The 25,098-nt window shown below is 39.9% G+C and overlaps 2 protein-coding genes across 14 annotated transcripts in view; both read right to left on the bottom strand.

Annotated features, from left to right (window-relative positions):
- Positions 1 to 13,005, bottom strand: part of hectd1 (HECT domain containing 1) — a 33,571-nt gene extending 20,566 nt beyond the window's left edge. For 5 of the 8 annotated variants that reach the window (XM_058399071.1, XM_058399076.1, XM_058399073.1 and 2 more), the window contains exons 1-15: positions 12,797 to 13,005; positions 10,131 to 10,357; positions 9,572 to 9,806; positions 9,100 to 9,327; positions 7,302 to 7,583; positions 6,234 to 6,504; positions 6,035 to 6,111; positions 5,555 to 5,653; positions 5,357 to 5,471; positions 4,660 to 4,834; positions 3,689 to 3,827; positions 1,298 to 1,468; positions 960 to 1,197; positions 448 to 711; positions 208 to 284 (exon numbers count right to left, since the gene is read on the bottom strand). In XM_058399071.1, coding sequence (XP_058255054.1) covers positions 208 to 284; positions 448 to 711; positions 960 to 1,197; positions 1,298 to 1,468; positions 3,689 to 3,827; positions 4,660 to 4,834; positions 5,357 to 5,471; positions 5,555 to 5,653; positions 6,035 to 6,111; positions 6,234 to 6,504; positions 7,302 to 7,583; positions 9,100 to 9,327; positions 9,572 to 9,806; positions 10,131 to 10,270 — 2,511 coding nt within the window. In that variant the 5' untranslated portion in view covers positions 10,271 to 10,357; positions 12,797 to 13,005. The remainder of the gene's footprint in view (positions 1 to 207; positions 285 to 447; positions 712 to 959; positions 1,198 to 1,297; positions 1,469 to 3,688; positions 3,828 to 4,659; positions 4,835 to 5,356; positions 5,472 to 5,554; positions 5,654 to 6,034; positions 6,112 to 6,233; positions 6,505 to 7,301; positions 7,584 to 9,099; positions 9,328 to 9,571; positions 9,807 to 10,130; positions 10,358 to 12,796) is intronic. The other 3 variants (XM_058399072.1, XM_058399077.1, XM_058399075.1) reach the window with 1 other exon arrangement.
- Positions 13,006 to 14,522: 1,517 nt separating this feature from the next.
- Positions 14,523 to 25,098, bottom strand: part of heatr5a (HEAT repeat containing 5a) — a 60,296-nt gene continuing 49,720 nt past the window's right edge. For all 6 annotated transcript variants that reach the window (XM_058398729.1, XM_058398731.1, XM_058398730.1 and 3 more), the window contains 7 exons: positions 24,827 to 24,954; positions 23,770 to 23,917; positions 23,131 to 23,403; positions 18,414 to 18,638; positions 16,364 to 16,515; positions 15,560 to 15,770; positions 14,523 to 15,448 (listed from right to left, as the gene is read on the bottom strand). In XM_058398729.1, coding sequence (XP_058254712.1) covers positions 15,144 to 15,448; positions 15,560 to 15,770; positions 16,364 to 16,515; positions 18,414 to 18,638; positions 23,131 to 23,403; positions 23,770 to 23,917; positions 24,827 to 24,954 — 1,442 coding nt within the window. In that variant the 3' untranslated portion in view covers positions 14,523 to 15,143. The remainder of the gene's footprint in view (positions 15,449 to 15,559; positions 15,771 to 16,363; positions 16,516 to 18,413; positions 18,639 to 23,130; positions 23,404 to 23,769; positions 23,918 to 24,826; positions 24,955 to 25,098) is intronic.

Here is a 25,098-nt window from a genome sequence, read left to right as displayed (position 1 = left end):
CACTTTTTTTACCTCATAGGTTTTTAGCTTAAATTCAACTCTAGGAGTACATATTCAAAACATATTCCAGAATTATCTCCTACTTCTATGCCAGTTTTTGGCTTTAAAGGGTTAGAAAGGAAAAAACACAATTATTCTCCACTGAAACCAGTGCCTTAGGTATATCACACACACACCACAAACATACAAGAACTGACAAACAACTACCTTTTGTTTTGTTTTCTCTAATTTAGATTTGAGCTTCCGTCCGCGTTTTCCAGTCCAGCCCGTCACAAATTCTGACCCTGAAATAAATGATCAAGACGATCATACAGAATGGCCAAAAAGCATTACTTGAAACAAGGCATGGCGATTACATAACTTTAAACTCATAACCTATTACAATAACTTTAAAAACCCTTTTTTGAAAAAGTGCAACAAGGGAGTACATATTTGCCCCAAGCTCACCAAGAGAAGTTTCAGCAGTGAAGGAGTGCTTGGTGCCTCGGTTGGACTCGAACACAAAGCCTGGTAGATCTTCTTTCAGGATGGTGGCTTGCTGACCATCTGAGTTATGAATGGCTATCTCGCCCTCCTTTAGGCACGTGAGCGACCAGTTGCCCACTGAGAGTTTTGTAGGTCCCACTGTTGACAGAATGGGTTGGCTAGCCGTGACTGGCTTTACCTGACTTCTGGCGCGCTGGAGCTTCTCCAAAAACTCACTCCGACTTTCTAAAAGATCAGACAGATGTATATTCAGTCAAGAGTTTAGAAAAAGCTTTTATAAAGGCAATAGCAGCTCGTCTTATTCAGCAAACAGCTCTTTTACTTAGCGATCTGCAGGATGAAATTTCAGCAGTCTTCTAGTCAATAATGAGCAGCAATACCAACTCCAATCATTATCTATAAAATCACTGGCAAAGTACACTACTTTATAGCATAAAATAGCAAGCAAAATAACACTACAACAGAAAAATCACCAGAACTGTCAGAGCCTCCCTCTGGGCTGCCACTGGAATACATAGTAGCCAATTTGCCATCCAAGATGAAGCGAAACCAGCCGTTGCTACCGTTCGAAAGCTCCAGAGCAGCAGCATCACTCCATATATACAAACAGTCCCGGCCTCTTATAATGGACCAGTCCCGCCAATGGTAGGGCTTGCCCTGCTGAATCTCTTTGGCATCTTCCTGGGGTTCGTCCTCCTGAAATAATATACACTGGTTTTGGAATTCAAGACAATTTACAGTCAGAACTATATGTTTTAGTTTATATTTCTACAAGACAAAAATTTCATTTTGATGAATGGCTGTTTGTTACCTTCTCTGGTTTGGCTTCTTCCTCATTCTCATCATCTGAAGTAGGTCCTGCTAGAGTCGACACCTTATTGATTACACCTAGTCTGGCTAACTGGTCCAAGAACACATCTCCTCCCTTGTCAACCAGATCCCTTATGATCTGCAGTGCCAACAAGTGACCATCATCATCATCCTGGGAGCAAAAGAGAAAAGAGTTTTAAAATCATTTCTGTTTGCAACAGAAACCTAAAAAGTTCTCAGCACAGAATTCCACAATAGCTTTCAATGGAATATATACACACTCATTAAACACCTAGTAATTAGGAACACTTGCTCATTCATGCAATTATCTAACAAGATAATAGTGCGTCAGTTGCACAATGCATTATATTTTACAGATATGGTCCAGCATGTAATGCTGAGTAACGTTCACACTTCCTAGGACAGGAAGAAAATGTGATCTCTCCAAGTATGTCTAAGACTGCTGATATCCTGGGATTTTCACACAGAACAGTCCCTAGGGTTTACTCAGATGATACAGTACCAAAAAAAACATCCAGCAGACACAGGATCACCAAAATTACACTAAATGTTTTGGCAGAAGGCTGGAAAGATTTAGCCTGTGCTGATGAGGCACACAGATACTGGGGTCAAAATTTGGTGCCAACTGCATGAATCCATGAACCCAACCTGCCTTGTATCAACAGTCCAGGCTGGTAGAAATGGGGTATTGGTGTGGGGAATATTTTCTTACCACACATTGGTCTTGTTAATACCAGTAACTCATCGCTAGAATTCCACAGCCTATTTGAGTATTCTGACCATGTTTCTGACCCTTCTTGGACACAATTCACCCATTCTCTGATGGCTACCTCCAGTATGACAAGGCACAATTATCAGCAAAAGTCCTCTCAAAATGGTTTCATGAACATGACAAGGAGTTCAAAGTTCTTCATTAGCTTTTCCAGTCACCAGATCTGAATCAACATGTTTGGGATGTGGTAGATAACAGTTGCAGCATGTAAATGCACCTAAAAAATCTTCAGGAATTGCATAAAGCAATTTTGTCAACATGGATTTTATCTCAAAATAAATATTTCCAATGTCTTGTGGAATCCATGTCACAAAGAATTGAGGCTCTACCCAGTAGGGATGCCACAATACTCAATATAATATTGAACCGTTCAGTACGACCTCCACGGTTCAATACGCGTATGTGAACCGCGGTTTTTCCTTAAAATAATAATAACCATGCGTTTTATTACTCTCTGAGCCGCTTGTTTGTGTTTGCCTGTACTGTATGTCTACGCACTGAGACAGACACGCCTCCCTTTGAGTAAATATCCAATCAGTGAGCGCTAAAGTTAGGGGCGGTAACCATGCTAGCGATGCTGGTTTCAGATTTCACAGTCTAACTCTGAAGAGCGGTGAAGTGAGACAGAAACATGAGGAAGCAGCGCTGTCTTTCAAATCTGTGGTGTGGGACCATTTCAGATTTGTTGTTGACCATGATGCCAATTAAACAAAAATGCTATATATATAAAAAAAAAAAGCAAAGCACTGTTATACACGAGTTACCTACTGACATGGAAATACTTCCAACATGACCACACATCTGCAGCTCACTGTGAGATATCACTGTGTGGAAGCAGGTAGAGGCAGAGCAGGTAACACAGGGATCCAAAACACAACAGTCCCCTATCTGATTCCTTCCAGCATTCATACACAACTGGTTCCGAGAGACACAAAAACTAATTATAATATAATAATTGCTAAAGATTTGCAGCCGTTTTCTGTGATCGGTGATGTGGGCTTTCGGCAACTTATAAAAGTGCTCGACCGCATTACACACTACCAACACGTCCTATTTTCCTGACCTCTACAAAAAAACGCGCAAAAAATCCGAAACCAAACTGGCTAAAGCGCAAAGCCTTGCTCTAATAACAGACAGTTGGACCTCACAGGTAACAGAGAGTTATCTCACTGTGACTGTTCATTACATAGAGGATTGGGGAAAAAAGAGCAAACCCGTCCCCTGTAATAAAGTCATACAAGCGCTAAATTTTATATCTCACTATTTTCAGTACACTATGAACAAGTTGACTTTGGCATTTAAGTAAAATAAAGAGAATTGCAAATAAAACCAGTTTTTTTTTCTTCTTAACATACTTACTGTTCCTGTCACATAAGCAAAGAATAATGGGAAAAAACTTTAATTTGCCAAGCCATCCGAACCGAAAACTGTGGTCAAAAACCGCAGTACGTATTGAACCATGGGTTAACTGTATTGTTGCATCCCTACTACCCAGTATTAGTAAGGTGTTCCTAACAAAGAGTTTGGTAAGTGTATAAGATTCACCATTGTTTTAAATCAGAAACAGGTAGACAGAATGAGACTACAATATGCACTGACCTCCTGATCCAGCACAGTAGCAGTGATTTCCACCAGGATGGTGGGCAGATTGTGTCCAGCATCTGAGTCACACACTTCCTTAAGCAGTACTTCAGAACTGTAATGAACCATCTTCCTGATCAGCGCTAAACTGGCTTTCCTACAGAGAAAGGACAGCACTGTTATTCTGACCCTATTTATAAATTTCAGACAGGAAAAATGAAACCTCATATTTAGCTGTTAGCTAGTTGTGAATTAGCTCTTTGTAATGCAAGATGTGTATTTGAATCATATGTTCTCCAGCATGCAATATGAAATTCCCAGGGATTATTGTGAATTAAACCCACAAAGAAAGATTAACTAAATGCAGCGGAAAGCTTTGACTATACACCCCATATTAGCACCAGTGTATTTCATCTGGTGGTTTCTGCACACTATAATGTTTCAGTCCATCACTCACTAGACATCAGTTTTATGACTTGAATCAGAAATTCTACCCGACACCAGACCACGCTAGTATGTTGCCATATAGTCTCATAAAAACAGTATAGAAGGTACAGTACAGTTAGAAGAAGCATGTCTTATAAATAAAGCCCTATAGCCACTCCTGAATAAAGATAAATAGGAAGCTACTTTTTGAGGTTTGAATGTTTTTTTACACATTAAAAGATAAGTGCTATATTATGACATATGCAAATGCTATTTTATGTTCCTACTTTATTATGCAGTCTAGACTGTATTGAGAGCCTAAATTCAACAAATGTTACAAAACTAGTAACAAAATGGCCCTAGTTTTTAAAATCGTGGTGACATGAGAGTCTGGCCTAGCACAAATATAGGGAAAAAAGCAGGTTTAAAATGTACAGTATTGATGCCCAGGATGCTTTGATGATTTTTCAACATTGCAGTTTTAACCACAGCCCTATGGAGACTTCACCTCATAGCCCTTCAATAGACTGCACCAGAATATAAGTAGAGTCGAAGAAACGAACCTTATTGAAGGCAGCATGGTGTGCTGAAAGGTTTGTGCAAATACTGGAAGCAGCCTCTTCAAATAGATGGGTGCCATCTCTGGGTCTCCTTTTGGTTCACTGCCCTCCTCCTCCTCCTTATTCAGATCCTTCTTTTTCTTGTCATCCCCCTTGTTCACAGGACACATCCAGTCTCCTACAGTAAAAGTGTTCCAAATAAACGTTCAAAACGGACTACAAAGATAGAGTACAGAGAAAGAACAAGTAACTGAAATAAAAAACTTGGGGCTTGCAGCGTACAATGAGAGAAATCTAACTACTCATCAGTTCACTCAACCCATAGTTCTCTCAAACTGGTGATAGAAATCACATCACAAAGGTGCAAACTTGCCATCTGTGACCTTGCAGTGCAACAAGCCTCTCAACTTTCTCTGAGACAAGGGCAATAAGTAGCTGCTATCTCACATCAGTCGGTCCTTTGTGTTTCCTTCCAGCAGACAATAGGACTAATTAACATGAAACAGGCAAAGATACCATTTCCTCTGTTCAATAAATTACTGACACTGACTTGGTCTAACACAGTTATCAGTTGTACTTTACACACTCAGTCTTTGTATGAGTCTTGCGAAATTGTTGGTCACTGACTAGCATACATTAGTGTTAAATGTGCCAGTTTTAGATGTGAAAAATGCAAGGAAAAAAAATTTGTGTAACGCACCAGGAGACTGGAGAATTGCTACAACCTCACTATGTCCCCTCTCCCTGGCCTTGTCAAGAGGTGTTTTGCCATCTTCATCCCTCAGGTCAGGGTTGGCTCCATGCCGCAGTAAAGTCTTAAGAAATAAAAGAATAAAATTAGCAAAACAGCTTAAAATATGGACAAAGAAATTTTTAATTTTTAATTACAGCTCGTTACCTTGGCTACTTGAGGCCGTCCAAAACAGGCAGCATAATGCAGGGATGAAGATCTTTGGCCTCTGTTGACATCTGCACCTCTCTCACACAAGAACTCCACCTACAGCAGAGCACAGTAAAGCACCTGACATGTACCCAATTACTCTGGACTAGTGCTTTATTTGTCCAAACGATGGGTAATATTTTTTTGTTAGTTGACACCTGGTTAAGAAATCAGGCTGAATTAAGATTAATTACATGGCTGATAGTATTTTATATATTAATAGCAATTATAATTGTTGCCTGGGTTCAGAATATTGATCAGTTTCTAGGACGATGTTATCGTATGCAAAAGACTGCCATATTTAAATTAACCAGATTACTTCTGGTAGCGTACGCGACACAAATCTCCTTCTGCTACCTTTTTTACTCGCACACATCAAGTACATGTTTTTTTTTTAAATGGAAATCAGCATCAAACACCAAATGACAAAATTCTCACCATTTCCTGTGTACCAAATGCTGAAGCCCAATTCAAGAGTGTCTGTCCTACATCGTCCATAAAATTAACTTCAAATGCTAGAATAGAAAAAAAAAAACGTCTTATTGAAGTGTAACAAGATATGTTCAACAGTACAGTGACTAAATAAATAAATTAGTTAATTAACGAAATGCTTAAAATCAAATACAAATATTCTCACCTCCGGTGTCAATGGCATCAATGAGTGCATCTGTGTCTTTGCTACGAATACAGTCAATGAGCTGGCGATGAGAGCGTTCACCAGAGCTGTCAAGACGGCGAAGGCCTGGTATACGCCCACCCGAACCAGCTGTGGATTTGGGCAGTGCCTTACGGCCCTCAAACAGCAGGACTAACAACAGGTCAACCAAGCGCATTGTATCCAACACACAGCGTTCATCGCCTTGCAGCGCACTCTCCATAGAGTCTGGCAGCTCTGAGCGCAGCAGGTCCTGAGAAGTCACATGAAAGGGTTTTACTAAAGCTCTCAACTCACAGTGGAACTACATCTTATTTACATATCACCACAATCAAGACCACTCACACTTCCACTTGAGCACTTTATGAAACCTAGGGCTCAAACCAAGATTAAATAACTGTTGCCACCAATTTGGTGGCACACAATTTAACAGGATGTCTCTGTATGATGTAGAATTCATGTTTTAATCATATCAATTGAATAATTTTTCATGAATTCTGTTCCAGTATACAAAGTGAGGTCCACAAAGACAAGCCTGCACAGAGCCCTGAGCTGAATCCCCATGAATACCTTTGGAATGAATTGCACATATTGCATCCCAGGCCATCATGCCCAACATCACTGCCTGACCTCATTAATGCTCTTGTGGTTGAATCCTCACAATAACACTGCAAAATCTAGTAGAAAGATGTTCAATAAGAGTGGAGGCTGTTATATCTACAAAGCGTGGACCAACTCCTGTTAAATCTTAGGGTTTTGAAATTGCATGATTGAACACATGATGTTAATATCCAGATAGGAAAACAGGATATAATGCCACTACACTTATCCATACACCCACCAATGCTGCCTGCAACACACACACAAACCCCTAAAAAAAAACACACAAGGAACATTCTGCATGTAATATTGGGCCCCTGCTACTTCTAGAAAGGTACAATAATAGACAGGAGAGAGTGAATCTCCACTCTATTAACTTATGAAGCAGCAGTACATAGACAGGAGAGAGTGAATCTCCACTCTATTAACTTATGAAGCAGCAGTACATACGTGGGTGACGAGTGGTGAGCCCCTGCACAGTGTAGACAGCAGGCTGACGATAGTAGACACTTGGTTGCTAAGTTTGGAGTCAGGGGCAGAGGGGGCACCTCCTGTAGATGTTCTGCCTGGTTTGCAGGTGGAGGAAGGACCAGCAACTGAACCTCCTGCGGCAGCCATGCGTGATAGGAGCTCCTCACTCAGGCCGTGTTTGGCCAGTGGAGCTGGATCAACCCCGCGGCGTGTAAAACGATCAGCCAGAGATGCAAAGCAGCGCAAGGCTCCATCAGAAACCTGCAACATCACAAGATCATTTGGGTTTTGCATCTGGACACAATCTGAAGAAGCCTTTAACGGTCACATATACATTACTGCACAGTGAAATTCTTTCTTCTGTAATCAGAATAGTGTTAAATTCTACTTTGTTTATAAAATACTTCAAGCTAATTAAAATGTAATATAGAAAAATCATCAATAGATTATAGATTAATCAATTGTTTGCTTAATGTATTCATTCTAAATGCAGATTTCTTATGAATTGCTTATGTGCATGATAAACTGAACACTGCAGAAAATCCTTCATTAATATGCATGTTCTGTGTTTTGCTCCAAAGTTAATCTGATGCTGGGGAACATGGTAAAGTGTAAGTGTTACCATAACAGCTTACTCCCAGCAGAGTTCTTTTAAAACAACTTCAGCTTTTAATCACATTGCTTGTATTTTAATTATTTTGTTATTTTTAATATTTTTTAATTATTTGAAAACCCAGTTATTTCATATGAACATTAGCTTAAAGAATTATTAAATGTGAAATTTAAGAAAGTGAAGTCAGCATCAATCCATAAATGATGACAAACAAGACCACTTATTCCATTAAGAAGAAACTGCGCTGTATAAAACAGAGATCAGGCAATGGCTCAGTATATAGAACTGTTCCTTTTTCCACAGCATTTTCTTTTAATGCTCTGCAACACTACTAGAGAGAGCACAAAGTGACCGATCTAATACGACTCAAGCTGCAATTTTACCTTATATTTCACTGTGCACTGCAGACCTGTTTTTCCCCAACACACCATAGAGGAGTTTGCATAGGGCTTTTTGTTTATACCATTATAGTATTCAAGTGCTTAGATGTTCAGTGTGATGTCCAGGGAATACTGGAATGTGCCAATTTACACCTTTAGTCATTTATTTATTTAAAAAGAGTTCTAGAGTGCAAGTAGTCCTAGGGTGCCTCCTATTAATATTTGCATATTCCATGTCTATTCAATGCAAATAAGGTATTTGTATTCAATTTATCATATCCCACAAACAACTATACTGTAACTTACTGTGATGTACTATACTGTACTGTCACTGTGATGCAGGAAAACAGAACAATGTACCAGCACACAAGACACCATGACATACTTGAATAAACAAGAAAAACACAGCACTTTCTCGACTATGGGGGCTTTCTTTCTTTAACAAGCCACACTGGTCAGTGTGTTCTGACAAAACACAACGGAAAGAATGTAATTAAAAGGAATTGGTTACTAAGGTTTGCATGGTGATTGCTCTATTTTCTAGACTACTAAAAGGATTACCTTAATAGTTTTATCATATTAAAAGTCATTTAGACTGGCCTCAATCCTTTATTCTTTATCCTCTATTCTGATTGAGGGCTATATCAGAATATCATTTTTCAATCTGCAGCCATCAGTCGGATTAAAAACAGATTACTAGGCTGCACAGAAACAGAGTTAATGTGTCCTGTTTGCATTTTTATTCATTTACTTGGCACCAGGGAGAAAAAGCATGTCACGTTACCTGGTGGTCTTCATGCTTGAGCAGACTGGACAAGGACTCCACACAGGTCTCAAGGGACGAGTCTTGTGGCTCCATCTTACTGCATAGTCGAGATACCACTGCCATGGCTGAGTGCAGTGTATCCTTATGCACCAGGTGACCACTGTCCCTAATGAAACTCAGAACACAGTTCAGCCCTCCAGCCTCAAACACAGCACCAGACTCTCGTGTACAGATAAGCTCCAGCACCTAAGAAAATAAAAGGCATGTCTAAAAATCAAGCTATTTCAATTCTACAATTCCTTTTGACTTTCACGCAGATGTAAATCAGAATAATTAATGAACACTTTTAATTTGATTATTTATCCAAGCCACATTCTGCCATATGCGCGCATTTTTTTTTTTTTTTTTTTTTAAACACAAGGCAGCAGTTTCAAAGATCAATGACAAAAAAACTCTTTATTTAAAAAGCTCTATAGGTAACAATATGCACCTTAACACACTGCTCCGCTAGATCTCTGCTAGTCCTATTGTTGAGCTCTACCACCACCAGTCGGTTACAGAGGGCCTTGATGGCTCCATCCACTCCAACTATCCTGCGTGTGCACTCAGCTGACACATCCAGGTAATAGGTGATGGCTCTGGCTGTTACTTCCAAAACATTGTCAGGGGCGCTTTCATCAAGGAAGATCTTACAAAGGGCTGGAAGAAATGTCCTCGGAGGACACCTAGGGACACATTGTGAACAAGAATGAAGAAAAGATACATATATGTGCAAAGGTAAAATGACACATTCAATTTACTGCCATTCATAATATACTGGCAATGAGAAAAATACATTTTTTAAATTATTTTTCTCATCTGACAATTTAGATTTCTGGATAAAATGTTACAACAACAATAATACAATCATTCAAAAACAAGAAAGGGATTAGTCAGCTGCCCAGGTTATGCACTTCAAAGAACCTCACAATAACAAAACAGGAGCAATATATGACATTGATAATCTGATTCACAGCTAACTGTAAGAGATATGAATGATTTACACTCACGTCTCAAAGCAGCGATCCACATTATCTGACATAAGCAGTAGCATGCAGAGCTGCTCCAAGGCAATGAGCTGCATGTCACGCTCGTCGCCCTGCCCCATCTGCAGCCATTCCAGCAGCGTGTCCGGGTCTACATCGGCCATGACACTCAGTCACAGCTTTTGCCGGTCAGATGAAAGAAAAGAATATGAGCAATCACTGGTCCTCTTGCAGGTTCATGAAGTCTTCACCTTGAATTAAAGTAACAAAGTCTATATTAATATCGCAGAAAGACAAACTGGTTTGGAGTTAACAGAAGTAGAAGACTCTCAAAAGGACAACTTAACGTTTTGTAGTTGAAGAACATTCACAGCAGTCTGATATTGGTAAATGCAATCAAAGGGTGTTGTCTTTAAAGCAGTAAGACACTCAGATATGAGTCAGTTGATGTTGATTGGGTCAAAACAAAAGCAGTGGTCTGCTAAACTAAAAACCTCTCTGAAACTATTACGTTTAAGAAGGCTTTGACAGAAAAAAAAAAATGCCACAGCACCTATTACACTTATGACTTGATAAATCATTTAACAGTGTTCTACCATGCCCTGGTTAACCAAGTGCTCAAGCAGGCACAGCTATGTTCAAGATGTTTGACGTTAGACGGCTGGGTTGTTTTCCCCATGTGCAGGACACAAACCCACTTTGCATTTGCTACAATGTCTAAAGCAAAAAATAAAATAAATCTGACAGTAATGGTCAATTTACATCTTTTTTTCATTACTTCTACACACATCTCACAAAATGTACCAATAAATGAATAAATAATCTATCTGGTGCTGAAGAGCCTAACATATGTCTATCAGAGGTGAAAAGGTTAGGCTCAGATATTCAAAACCTAGGAAAAAAACTAAAAGAGAGAATCTTTCTACACTAGATGATCGATTTCAGTGGGCTTTTATTTAATATTTAATGTGCTCAACAAGGCTCATGGTAATTAAACACACATTAGTAATTAAAAACAAGCAGCAATCTGTCAAACATTCATTCAAACCAAATGTATACATTTTACTGCATACAGATAGAATAAATACACAAATACACAGTAACATGAATTTCCTAAGGATATTAAAGCTCTAGTTAATAAGCTAAAGGTTTTTTATGAGTGTTTGAGCCTCCATGAACATCCTTAACAGCTTGACCTAAGCCTTTGCATTTGCTTCATTGGGATCCCTTTAAGTAGAATATCCAATTGGGTTTAAAGGTTGCTATAGAGAAAAAAAAACCCTAGAAATTATAGTTATAAGAACTCGTATGTTTATAAGAAATGAGTAATATATAATATTTATTTCATGAATTATAACCTCATCACAGGCAAATAGATAAAGTACACCAAATCAAACATGTGCTCAGACCAGCAGAAGCTGGATTAAAACACAACCTTTAAGTAGATGAGAAAAGGCTCTGAGGAGTTAAAAATAATAATAAAAAAAACTTAACTCGTGGCAATTATAAAAGATTACCCATATATGGGTGATGTGTACAAAACAAATCACAATTGTATACAACATAAAACAGAAATGTTTTGGATTTGACTGCGATGGAAAGTAGAGATTAAGTCACTCATTTCCTCTAATGCCTCTGGATGAGTAACAAACGCGACTTTATTGCAGTCGATGTCATCATGGTAGAAATGAACCAAGACAAGAGATTCAACAGACTTGATTAAATCAACCAACACTGTACCATACATGTTCAACCAAAAACACGCCAGACTAACCAGCTTCTATAAACAGTTTGACTCTTAACACATCAACTTCTCCCAGCCAGTAGGCAAGAAAAAGTGAAATGATCTACCCACCACTGAGTTAGATCAGTAAGAGCTTTCTTTCTGTCGGCGATGATGTTAGTTTAGCAGAAAGTGGGCCCACAATGCTGTTAGGATCAACTGTAGCTAAGTTACAGAGTCAATACCTATTAGCAGCTCAGCCCAACAAACGGCTGTCACTTGATACAGCCAGAATACCTGACGCTAACTAACCTCACTCCCAGCTAATCCTGTCGAACTAAAATTCTGTATATTTACTAGCCGATATCTAAACAAATGAACAAGCCGACCAGCTAGATAAACCCTCAAAAATATCAATAACTTCTCAAATATAATCAGCCTACTCGTCGTCAGACGAGCCTGACCTGCTTCATGTTAGCTAGCTAGACAAGCACATCTTTCTTATTTACAATGATCATATAATATATGAATTCTCCCAGTAAGCCTCGCTGCTGGTTTTAGGGTTTTATATTATGTTTTAATTTACCAAAGCTTCAGACTTAAGATGAACTACAAATATATTAGCTTGCTACACCCGGCTAACTTAGGCTAGCTGAAAGGATTAGGTTAAACTTCCAGTCTCTTCAGAAAATAAACACTACCACGAGCCTAGTTCATTAAACCTTAAAATAAAAATACAATGAGACTCGCTAAAGACTAAAACATTCTTTCCACCAGTCATGACAAGTGGATATAACTATTTATCGTAAGTTTGTGTATAAACAGTGAAGCTGAACAAACACGGCCTATATTTACTGACAAATCCGGGAACATAAAGTTCTGCGTGAGCGCGAGGCCTGGCCGCTTCAACCCGCCGCGCGCACAGGAAAACTGGCCGGCTTTTCCTCACCGACAGATTCAAACTCACCGTTTTTCAGTAGACGCCGAGAAATCAACGTGGCTTTTAGACCAGACCGTAAATATGGCAGCCAGGAAACCAAAAAGTTAACGTTTCTTCATCCCCTTTCTTTCATATATATACAAAGCTAAAGGTCAAAGTGAACGGGGAAGCAGCTGACTGATCGGAGCGAAATGGAGCCGTCGAGGGGAATCAGCGCGAGGCTCCGCATCACGAGGCACAGCGCTGCACTTCCCAATCCCACCACCGGGGGAGCTAGAGCGCACACCGCGTCTGTTCATTTAAGCCGAATAACTTTTTGTTCATTAGGCCCTTTTATTTGGTAAACATTTTGGTTTCATCTCTATTTACACGTAAATATCTAACGACGTGTCTAAAACAGCCTGACAAAGGCTCAAAATTGATCCACTAAATGAAAGTAGAACCTGTGTACTAAATTAAAATGGTCTTGTGGACTGTGATAGAACTGAAAGATTGAAACGAGCTAGTCTTTTATTCCACTGGAAGCAAAACAGGGCAGTATAAAGTAGAGTAATGATAAGAAACTTTTCATCAGCAGACTAATAATGACACAATGACCATATCTCTTTTCAAATAATTAATTTATGGGTTTCACAGAATTTGTAACAGCAATTTAATACAATGTTTAATGGTTATTGGAGACATAAAAATGTGTATAAATCTTTGTTGTGATTCTTTAAGCTATAGTTAAGTGAATATTTACTTCTCGATTCAGTGTCTTCATATTCATTTGTAAACAGATGGAATTAGCTACTGAACATATAGTTAAACATGCTGGATATAATTCACATGAAGTCTGGACCATTATCCTGATGCTGTACCTGTTCTGTGCTGGCATCAAATTTAGAAGAAAATGGTGTTTTGTTACATCAACATTGTAAAGTCTGTACTTTTGGTTAATTAGCTAGAAAGATAATGACATTCTGTCATATAGAACTAAACACTTTATCTTTGACAGAATCTAGGCTTAATTCTTTTAACATCCATCCGTCCTTTGTACCTTTGTACCTTGTACTGCCTAACTGAGGGAACTTGGGGCACAAGATGGGGGACAACCCTAATGCAAGGCACAATCACACACACACTCTTACACTATAGACAATTTAGAGATGCCACTCGGCCTATAACACATCTTCGGACTGGAAGTAGCTGGAGAAAGCATAGGGAGAGCTCTGCACCCGCAGAATGGATGCAGGGATTGAACTCCCAAAACCAGAGGGGTGGGGCAGACATGACCACTATGCCACCATGCCCCCCATTCTTTTAATGTGTTATAGGAAAATAACGTGATGAATGAAATGTGGTATGACTACAAACATAAATTTATGTAATCAAGTAAACAGTATTTACATAAACATGCTTCTTCAGTAAACCTCTGCAGTTTCTCCTAGTTGATGGCTATTTAAATAGTTTCCTTTTTGCTTTACACCTCATTAGATGTGATCTTAATTTTTATTATTTAGGTTGCATTAGACTAGATTTAATTCATTTACAATGCAAAATACATTAAAAGTATGTGAAAAATGATACCTTGCTATGCATTCTCAAAATACTGAACAGTTTGTTTGACTACTGACAAGAGTTGCACCACCAGCATCAGTGCAGTACCTTATTTAAATCATATTGCAGAGAAGCAAGCATGAAATGACCACATATTTGCAACAAGGGCTAATTTTGTTAATGATCAAAATTCAACTTATACAGTATGTCAGTCTCCAGTGACTTAAAATGTTTTATTTCAACTTTATAGACAAATTTACACAGAGTACAGTTTATGTTAAAGCATGATCCCCAGATGTTACCTGTAGGTAGTCACTCCAGGCATGACTCAAAATAGTGTTGTGAGGGATTTAGATGCAAGCTACTAAACAGTGAGACAGGTATTCATCCTTTGTCTCCACAAGGCAACAGAAAACATACCGTAGCTGTGTACTACAGTTTTCTAAACATCTTCTGCCATCACACCTCTGACACAATACATTAGCTAAATAAAAAAAACTTCACCATTTAAAAACACACTCAGAGGTGCAAGGATTAGCATTAGGAGATGCTACGTACACAAGAACACAGATATTCCTTTATTAAGTTTGGATGTATAGAGGTATTCAAATATCATAATCTAGTTCCTCTCCTCCCCTTGCATAGGATGGGTGCCCTTTGCTTAACAACAAACTGTTCTTTGACCTTTTAAATCCAAATCCTCATAGAGGTTGATGCGTTATTAGAGCAAATGCACACATTTGAACAATGCAACTAGTACCTTAAAACCATGAATCAGTTAAAATAACTCTAATCCTGCACTAAACTCATTAAAATTCACAATAATGCCCTGATTTCACAGAAAGTTGGTCTTCAGTTTGATGCTGGGCACCTGCCTCTTGTCAGGTAACCGAGTTGGTGTGGCCTTAGCATTTAAAAGCTCTTGGTTGCCCTTTATGGCTGCCTCAAGTCGTGCCTTCATGTGTGGTGCAGAGGCCATGAAGGCTTTAAAAACAGCTGGATGCTGAGGGCCAAGGCGCATCAAGTCTTGCAGAGCGGACTCATGCAGAGAACATGAGGTTTCAGTAGCCGTGGCCAGAGTGTTTTCATCCAGCAGGAAGGAGACTAGGATGGGTAACAGCACAGCCACCAACTTGGCACCTAAACCACAACACAGCACAAATATTTAAATCTGATTTTGGCACAATCCAATTTTTTATTTTATATGGTAAATCCATCATGTTAAAACAAACTCAAAATGAAAATACTGACGGTGAGTTTCCTGAGCAGCGAACACTAATGCCTCCATGGCTCTGACACCATCCTGCACTGCCTGCAGCTCCATGGCAGTCTGAGGACGTTTTTTCTCCACCTGCTTCAGCTGAGCCACCAGTTGAGCGCCCAATCCCCTGATAAATGACTCAGCCACCGCTGCTGGGCCCTGAAACACTGATGTCAATAACTGGTAACACCGGCTCAGCACCTAGAATCACATAAGTAGATATAAAGTAAAGGCTATCAATATCCAAAAGCTCTGACAATAAAATAGTATTACATATAGGTCCTACCAGAAGTATTAGCATCCTTCATGAAAATAATTATATAAAATAAATAGATTTAATCAAAATTAGTTTCCAAAGAAGACTGGATTGAGCAACTGACTGACAGCCCTTAGCAGTAACGGTTACACTGTAAAGAACTGTTGCTTAAATTTGGAATTTCATATAGCAAACACGTACAGCCAGAGTGATAAAACAATGAAATGTACCAGTCCTGTTAAATAATAGCAGTCCTGGAATACTGCTTATCCAAACCAATTAATGGACTGAAAATGAAACTTATAGAACTTAAAGTATAAAATGAAATATATGATGCTTAGAACACACTGGTTACATTGACTACATAATTGGGGAATATGCCTGTATTTACTCATCTTTGGTAAGAAATTAAAAAGGCATCTCAAATTATCATCAAAGGTCTCCTGCCTTGATGTTCTACTTCTACACATACATTTTTATACAGTAGTTTCTATTTTTTTTAGGTAAAAGTCTGCATGCTTAATTTATCCCTGCTTACCATGGGGTCCTTGGATTCCAAGCCAGCCTGGAACTTGTTGATGCACCATGTCTTTAGTGGCTCAACATTTGTAACCTCAACACTGGCTTCAAGCAGAAAGATGGTGAGTGCCATCAGCAAAGTTACCTCATCCACACCAGAGTCAGTTGTGTCTACAAAAGATAGACAACAGATCTAAAGTTTTAAGCCAAAAAAGCAAGGTTTTACTCTCTGTCTGTTTACTGATAATCAACAATAATAAAACCAACAATATTGTTGAATTCTCAATTCTGATTGGTCAGAAGGTGTGGATTAATTTTCCAAAACAACTACATGGTAGCTCCAGCTGTAAAGGCAAGGCTTGCATTGCTAAAAGCGAGAGACAATAGGTTACACAGGCATGAGAGTGACCTTGGAAATAAAGTGGCTGAGTGAGTGATCATATCTTCTGCTTCAAGCAGCACATAGTAAGTAACTGGACTAACTGGAGTAAACATTTGAGTTGCTGAAACCCAAGAAAATACAGCTCAAAGAAAGTTGTCACACGAACATTGATTCCAATTGATGCCTCTAAAAACATCTAGAATCCACCATCACGAATGTGCCCTCTCACTCTTATCTAGATTTCAAGGATCCTCATAGAACCATCAGACTGGTCAGCTTGAGGATCGTATTAGTTTATATTTGTCATTAAATGTGGTGTATGAATAATAATAAACAACAATAAATCTTGCCCTCAATAGTATAGTGGTTCACTCAATTGCCTTGCATCTCCAGGATTGTACAGTTCAGTTCCTCTGCCCTGTGTGAGCAGAGTTTGCATGTTCTCCCTATGCTTCAGGGTTTTCCTATGGCTTCTCTGATTTCCTCCTCAAGTTCAAAGACCTGTGTTGTAGGCTGACTAAATTGCCCATAGTGTGTGAATCTGGCCCAACTTGTTTGATGCTCTTGTGGATGAATGGGAAGCTCACAAGATACATACTCCAAAATCTAGTGGAAAGCCTTTCCAGAAGACTGGGGGTTATTAGAACAGCAAAGGGTCCCACCTCCATATTAATGCTGTGGTTTTGGAATGGGATGCACAATAAGCACAATATAGATATGTTTAGTTGATTCACAACAGAAATGGATGAACAACTCTCTGTAAAATGGTCAGTTTAAAGACTGGTTAGTTTGGTTAGTTTCTCAGACCGGTGTCTTTAGTCAAACTTCTGTGCTAAAATTCTCATCCTAAAGAAAGAGTATAAATTAAAATCATGAACAAGGTTTTCCTCCATGTTTGCTTCACATATAGGGATATAATCACATTAAAAATATATTATATACTGTTAGAATGTTACTGTTATCATTTTCTACAATCAGGACATTGTATGTGAACATAAAGTCTGAGGCTTTTATACGAGCTGCACACATTACTTTCTTGAACACCTGTCATTCTGTGGTCAACAAAACTGCTAATTTAAAAACAATTGAGATAACAGTTCTTCAATACAAATGTTGCTGCTGCTGACTAAGCACTAAGCTTGGGAGAAACTCACTTAGTTTGTAACTGATCACACAAAGTTTCCTTATTGCCCCATCACATTTCAAAACAAACCAAATGGGCTTTTTCGAGGAAAGAGTGCTTTATAATTCGGAAAATTCTGGTGTGGTTTAGGTAACACTGTCCCCTAGAGGACACACTCAAATTACCAGCAAGTATGAATACTTCACCCTGTTTGAGTGCCTGTGCATTATGTCCTGAGGTGCTTGTAGAAATATTTATCAGCACTAGCCCACTATTCCACAAAGGGACCAATTTATGACTCCCCCACTGACCTAACAGTAAATTTAAAGAATGAATCTCATGATCAATCTTCATCACTCCTTGCACTGTGAGTGGATAATATTTTGGTTGAAAATTCTCTTAATATTTTAATGAGATAAAGCAATTATATAAAGAGTTTATAATGCCATGTTACCAAGAACACACTAAATATATAAAACAAAGAAAAAATATAAAAATATTAAACAAAAAATTACGTTATTTTTTTATAAGTTATGTTGACTTCTAATGTGAGTGTTGCAGTACCTGTGTTCCAGTACGTAAGCAGTGTAGTCAGAGCACAGCGTAGCAGCTGGACCCAGGCACGGTGGCTTTTCTCCACTCTGCTCATGGGAGATGAGAGGACTGTGCGTAATGCTTGAAGTGTACCAGGCACCAGCGTCTCTGTGCCTACTCCTCGATATTCCCTCACTAACACCCGCAGCACCCCAAGCAACAGATAGAGCACCGTGGGCAACACTGACACACTGCCTAGAGGAAAAAAATAGTAATACATTTTGAGATTTACATCATGTAGAAAAAACAAGATTCTTAGATGTACCGTGATTCTGTCTTTAAAAGATTTTATTTATCATTACTATTCTTATTGTGAATATACAGTGCTAGGCCCCTTTATATTTCTTTTGACTGTCTATTGAATTAGTGGCATCGTTTTGATAAGCTTATGAAACATTTATTTCCATCCAGAGTTGCATTAATTTCTCACCAAGATCTACTATTGAGGATGAGAGAGTGAGACCACTGTGAGAAGTCTTCTTCAGCACAAAGATTCTCAATGGGGTTAAGGTCTGGACCCTGTGGTGGCCATTTCATTGTGAAAATCATTCTCCCTGAATCACTCTGACAATTTGGATGGATGGTAGGCTTAGACATGATGGGTGCATCACTTTATCCACACGAATGCACCCATCACTCTGTTATAGATTACATTTTTCATTTCAAGTTTTACTGAATGGCCTCACTGATAAGCAGTTTTCTACACAGCTAGTTCCAGTCCCTTGGGTTCTCTTTGCATTATTAGTTTGGAAATGCTCTTACTTTCACTATTAAACATTTCACCATGTTTCACCATGTTGGCAACAAAAGTGAGTACACCCCTAAATGGAAATGTCCAAATTGGGCTCAATTAGCCATTTACCCTCCCCGGTGTCATGTGACTTGTTAGTGTTACAAGGTCTTGGGTGTGAATGGCGAGCAGGTGTGTTAAATTTGGTGTTATCCACCCTCTCATACTGGTCACTGGAAGTTCAACATGGCACCTCATGGCAAAGAACAAAAAAATAATTGTTGCTCTACATAAAGATGGCCTAGGCTATAAGAAGATTGCCAAGACCCTGAAACTGAGCTGCAGCACGGTGGGCAAGACCATACAGCGGTTTTACAGGACAGGTTCCACTCAGAACAGGCCTCGTCATGGTCCACCAAAGTTGAGTGCACATGCTCAGCGTCATATCCGGAGGTTGTCTTTGGGAAATAGACATATGAGTGCTGCCAGAATTGCTGCAGAGGTTGAAGGGGTGGGGGGTCAGCCTGTCAGTGCTCAGACTATATGCCGCACACTGCATCAAATTGGTCTGCATGGCTGTCGTCCCAGAAGGAAGCCTCTACTAAAGATGATGCACAAGAAAGCCTGCATACAGTTTGCTGAAGATAAGCAGACTAAGGACATGGATTACTGGAACCATGTCCTGTGTTCCGATGAGACCAAGATAAACTTTTTTGGTTCAGATGGTGTCAAGTGTGTGTGGCAGCAACCAGGTGAGGAGTACAAAGACAAGTGTGCCTTGCCTACAGTCAAGCATGGTGGTGGGAGTGTCATGGTCTGGGCCTGCATGAGTGCTGCCGGCACTGGGGAGCTACAGTTCATTGAGGGAACCATGAATGCCAACATATACTGTGACATACTGAAGGAGAGCATGATCCCCTCCCTTCGGAGACTGGGCCACACACCTCCAAGACGACCACTGCCTTGCTAAAGAAGCTGAGGGTCAAGGTGATGGACTGGCCAAGCATGTCTCCAGACCTAAACCCTAAGGTGGGGGAGCACAAGGTCTCTAACATCCACCAGCTCTGTGATGTCATCATGGAGGAGTGGAAGAGGACTCCAGTGGCAACCTGTAAAACTCTGGTGAACTCCATGCCCAAGAGGGTTAAGGCAGTGCTGGAAAATAATGGTGGCCACACAAAATATTGACACTTTGGGCCCAATTTGGACATTTCCACTTAGGGGTGTACTCACTTTTGTTGCCAACGGTTTAGACATTATAAAATATTTACAAAAATGTGAGGGGTGTACTCACTTTTGTGAGATACTGGAAATAACTTGTCAGCTAAAACCTATTAATCACTGAGGTAATTATCAAGTGGAAGGCTTGTAACCCCTTGGTTAAATCCAGGTGGTGACTTTTATTTTACCAGGCAATGTATTTTCATTTAAAAGCCACACATTAGTTTAAACACAATGTAAAGTTGGTCAAAATTTAAAAAGACACAAATTAAATTAGTTTTTAATCAAAATATATTTTTGGCAACATGTTTGAACCAATTGGTTGGTGAAAAGTAAAGGTGTAGGTTAATTTGTGCACTATATATATACACTATATTGCCAAATGTTTTTACAAACATTTGTGAAAGAATGGGTCGCTCTCAGGAGCTCAGTGAATTCCAGCATGGAACTGTGATAGGATGCCACCTGTGCAACAAATCCAGTCGTGAAATTTCCTCGCTCCTAAATATTCCACAGTCAACTGTCAGCTGTATTATAAGAACGTGGAAGTGTTTGGGAACGACAGCAACTCAGCCACGAAGTGGTAGGCCACGTAAACTGACGGAGCGGGGTCAGCGGATGCTGAGGCGCATAGTGCAAAGAGGTTGCCAACTTTCTGCAGAGTCAATCGCTACAGACCTCCAAACTTCATGTGGCCTTCAGATTAGCTCAAGAACAGTGCGCAGAGAGCTTCATGGAATGGGTTTCCATGGCCGAGCAGCTGCATCCAAGCCAATGCAAAGCGTCGGATGCAGTGGTGTAAAGCACGCCGCCACTGGACTCTAGAGCGGTGGAGACGCGTTCTCTGGAGTGACGAATCGCGCTTCTCCATCTGGCAATCTGATGGACGAGTCTGGGTTTGGTGGTTGCCAGGAGAACGGTACTTGTCTGACTGCATTGTGCCAAGTGTAAAGTTTGGTGGAGGGGGGATTATGGTGTGGGGTTGTTTTTCAGGAGCTGGGCTTGGCCCCTTAGTTCCAGTGAAAGGAACTCTGAATGCTTCAGCATACCAAGACATTTTGGACAATTCCATGCTCCCAACTTTGTGGGAACAGTTTGGAGCTGGCCCCTTTCTCTTCCAACATGACTGTGTACCAGTGCACAAAGCAAGGTCCATAAAGACATGGATGACAGAGTCTGGTGTGGATGAACTTGATATATATACACTATATTGCCAAAAGTATTCGCTCACCTGCCTTGACTCGCATATGAACTTAAGTGACATCCCATTCCTAATCCATAGGGTTCAATATGACGTCGGTCCACCCTTTGCAGCTATAACAGCTTCAACTCTTCTGGGAAGGCTGTCCACAAGGTTTAGGAGTGTGTTTATGGGAATTTTTGACCATTCTTCCAGAAGCGCATTTGTGAAGTCACACACTGATGTTGGACGAGAAGGCCTGGCTCTCAGTCTCCGCTCTAATTCATCCCAAAGGTGTTCTATCGGGTTGAGGTCAGGACTCTGTGCAGGCCAGTCAAGTTCATCCACACCAGACTCTGTCATCCATGTCTTTATGGACCTTGCTTTGTGCACTGGTACACAGTCATGTTGGAAGAGGAAGGGGCCAGCTCCAAACTGTTCCCACAAAGTTGGGAGCATGGAATTGTCCAAAATGTCTTGGTATGCTGAAGCATTCAGAGTTCCTTTCACTGGAACTAAGGGACCAAGCCCAGCTCCTGAAAAACAACCCCACACCATAATCCCCCCTCCACCAGATTGCCAGATGGAGAAGCGCAATTTGTCACTCCAGAGAACGCGTCTCCACCGCTCTAGAGTCCAGTGGCGGCGTGCTTTACACCACTGCATCCGACGCTTTGCATTGCACTTGGTGATGTATGGCTTGGATGCAGCTGCTCGGCCATGGAAACCCATTCCATGAAGCTCTCTGCGCACTGTTCTTGAGCTAATCTGAAGGCCACATGAAGTTTGGAGGTCTGTAGCGATTGACTCTGCAGAAAGTTGGCGACCTCTTCGCACTATGCGCCTCAGCATCCGCTGACCCCGCTCCGTCAGTTTACGTGGCCTACCACTTCGTGGCTGAGTTGCTGTCGTTCCCAAACACTTCCACGTTCTTATAATACAGCTGACAGTTGACTGTGGAATATTTAGGAGCGAGGAAATTTCACGACTGGATTTGTTGCACAGGTGGCATCCTATCACAGTTCCACGCTGGAATTCACCGAGCTCCTGAGAGCGACCCATTCTTTCACAAATGTTTGTAAAAACAGTCTGCATGCCAAGGTACTTGATTTTATACACCTGTGGCCATGGAAGTGATTGGAACACCTGATTCTGATTATTTGGATGGGTGAGCGAATACTTTTGGCAATATAGTGTATATATTTGTATACAGTATCTATATCCCAAAATCAATTCTAAAACAAATCATTTTTACAATAAATCAAATAATTTACTTAATGAACAATTATCTGAATAAACAGGCCAATAACTGGATCTCTGGATAAAATTTGACATGGCTTTAAAGCATTAGCCAGACTTTATCTTTCTAACCTACATTTACGACATTTGGCTTATCCAGACTGACTTACAGAACTGTTTTTGAAGTCTCTATGTGAAGTCTCTAATGAATACTTTGATACTGGGTCACTAGGTCACCATCTAGTACTATTTTACATCAGTGTGAAAACTCAGACAACTCAGGAAGACTTCAAAGTGAACTTTTAAAGTTAACTTACCCTCAGGAGAGCAGATGGAGGGCAATTCTGAGAGAATCCCTAAAGCCAAAGTGATCAGTGTGCAGTCGCTGTCACTTAGGGAGGAGACTATACTTCCCTGTCCACTGGAACTGCCTGCCAGTCGAGGGCTGAGCTGTGGAAGTTTCCGGAGTAGTGCGCAGAGACATAGTTGCAGAGCTCCAAACACCAAAGATTTTCCCGGAACCAGGCCACCAGTGTCCCTGCCCTCACCAAACTCTGGCAATGTCTCCTTTTCAGCTGCACCATCATCCACTGCATACAAATAGTGTAAAGCGCGTCACATTAACAGCAAACCCATTTCTATTCAGGTTCTTTTCAGCTGCACCAGCATGTGATGAGCTGAGCAGATGGATGCTGTACAAGATGGATCGGATTATGTAGGAGTGGCAGTAATGATGACTTCTGAATATCAAAAAAAAAAAGAGTAAAATAACTGTATAAATGCAGAAAGTTCTTTGAAAATATTTTTGTGGCATCATGATCATCTACATAAGAATGTTAGAGTTGTAGCATAATTAAGCGCAAGACTTCAGTGCAAAAAAGAAAAGAAAAAAAAATCAGGTGTGTGTTAACGTTTCTGATCTTATGTGTATGTTTGCACATATGCTCAAGGCTCACCCTCAGCGCTGTGTCGTTTCTCTTTCACATGCTCCTGAGTGACAAAAACCACCTGTCGCACCAGTTCCAACACTGCCAGCTGGATCTGCGGAGATTCTCGGGTCACGATCAGTCTGTGCAACACATTGAGGAGCTCCACACTCAGTGCCTACACACAGAGCCCAAAAGAAAGAAGCCACATTTTATTTCAGTTTAACTATATATAATCCTAGCATTAGCAGAAAACATTCAGAGAGCCTAACTGTCTCAAAAAGCTCCTCCAACCTTAAGACTTATGCTGTCATTGTTTTCATTGCCTATTGTAAATGCGTGTACATGCCATAACCTTATCCTTCCTTCAAGAATACAAACACTAACCAGAAGGTTAAAGTTTGTGAACAAACAAAGGAGCAAAACAAGATTACATTCTATTCTTGTTGATGCTTTTAAAATGTTTAACACTTAAGGATGTAAATTAAAATACTACTAAAAGTTTCTAATATTTAAAGAGTTGTTTTTTTTTTTTTTTTAAATCTGACATGTTTAAAGCATTTGTTAAAAGGGTGTTGTTATGCTAACCCTGTTACAGGTCAAGAGCCTAACTTTAGGCAATTAGATTCAAGAGTGATTTGTAGTTTTATTCATGATGTGTACGTTTTGACCACAGACAGCAATGGAATTCTCTGACTGCAGAAAAGAAGGTTTTAACTGAACAAATAGGTGTCACTGCTGCAGCTGCTGCTATGGTCAAAGAGTCAAAAGTCAAAGAAGCTTTATTGTCATTTCAACCATATATAGCTGATGCAGTACACAGTGAAATGAAACAACTTTCCTCCTGGACCAGAGGTGCCACACAGAACAAAACAAAGTACAGGTGATGCGGACAAACATAGAGCTACTGCTATTACCAATCTGTTGATGATTGGACAAAATTTCAGGAAGAAGTAGCAAAAATGAAAATTTCTAATTTTCTGGCAGCTTTAACTGGCAATAATCTTAACATGAAACTCCTGTGTCTCAGTAAAAGCCTATTTATTTGGAAAAAAAGATATCATTGAACCACTGTATGTTGGACTACCTGATCATTACCCACTTTGGAACGGGACCAAGGCACTTCGAGTAAAGCTTGCAGTGCATGAAGACATGAGATGATGTTTTCTATTTGATTCTGAGAGTGTGGGGAGCAAAGAAACTCCACACTGATACCTACAAACATCAAAAGCAGAACATATTAATGTCTTTAAGAATTCTAGATAAAGCTAAAATAATCCATTCCCTTAGGACAGTTATTTATATTCGACAACAACATAAGCAATGATAACTTAATAAGACCAAAGTCTGGTATAGGTG

Source organism: Hemibagrus wyckioides, linkage group LG09 (assembly GCF_019097595.1).
Source record: "Hemibagrus wyckioides isolate EC202008001 linkage group LG09, SWU_Hwy_1.0, whole genome shotgun sequence".
Lineage (NCBI taxonomy): Eukaryota > Metazoa > Chordata > Actinopteri > Siluriformes > Bagridae > Hemibagrus > Hemibagrus wyckioides.
The sequence above is the reverse complement of the archived record's forward strand: the minus strand, read 5'-3'. Positions and strand labels throughout refer to the sequence as shown.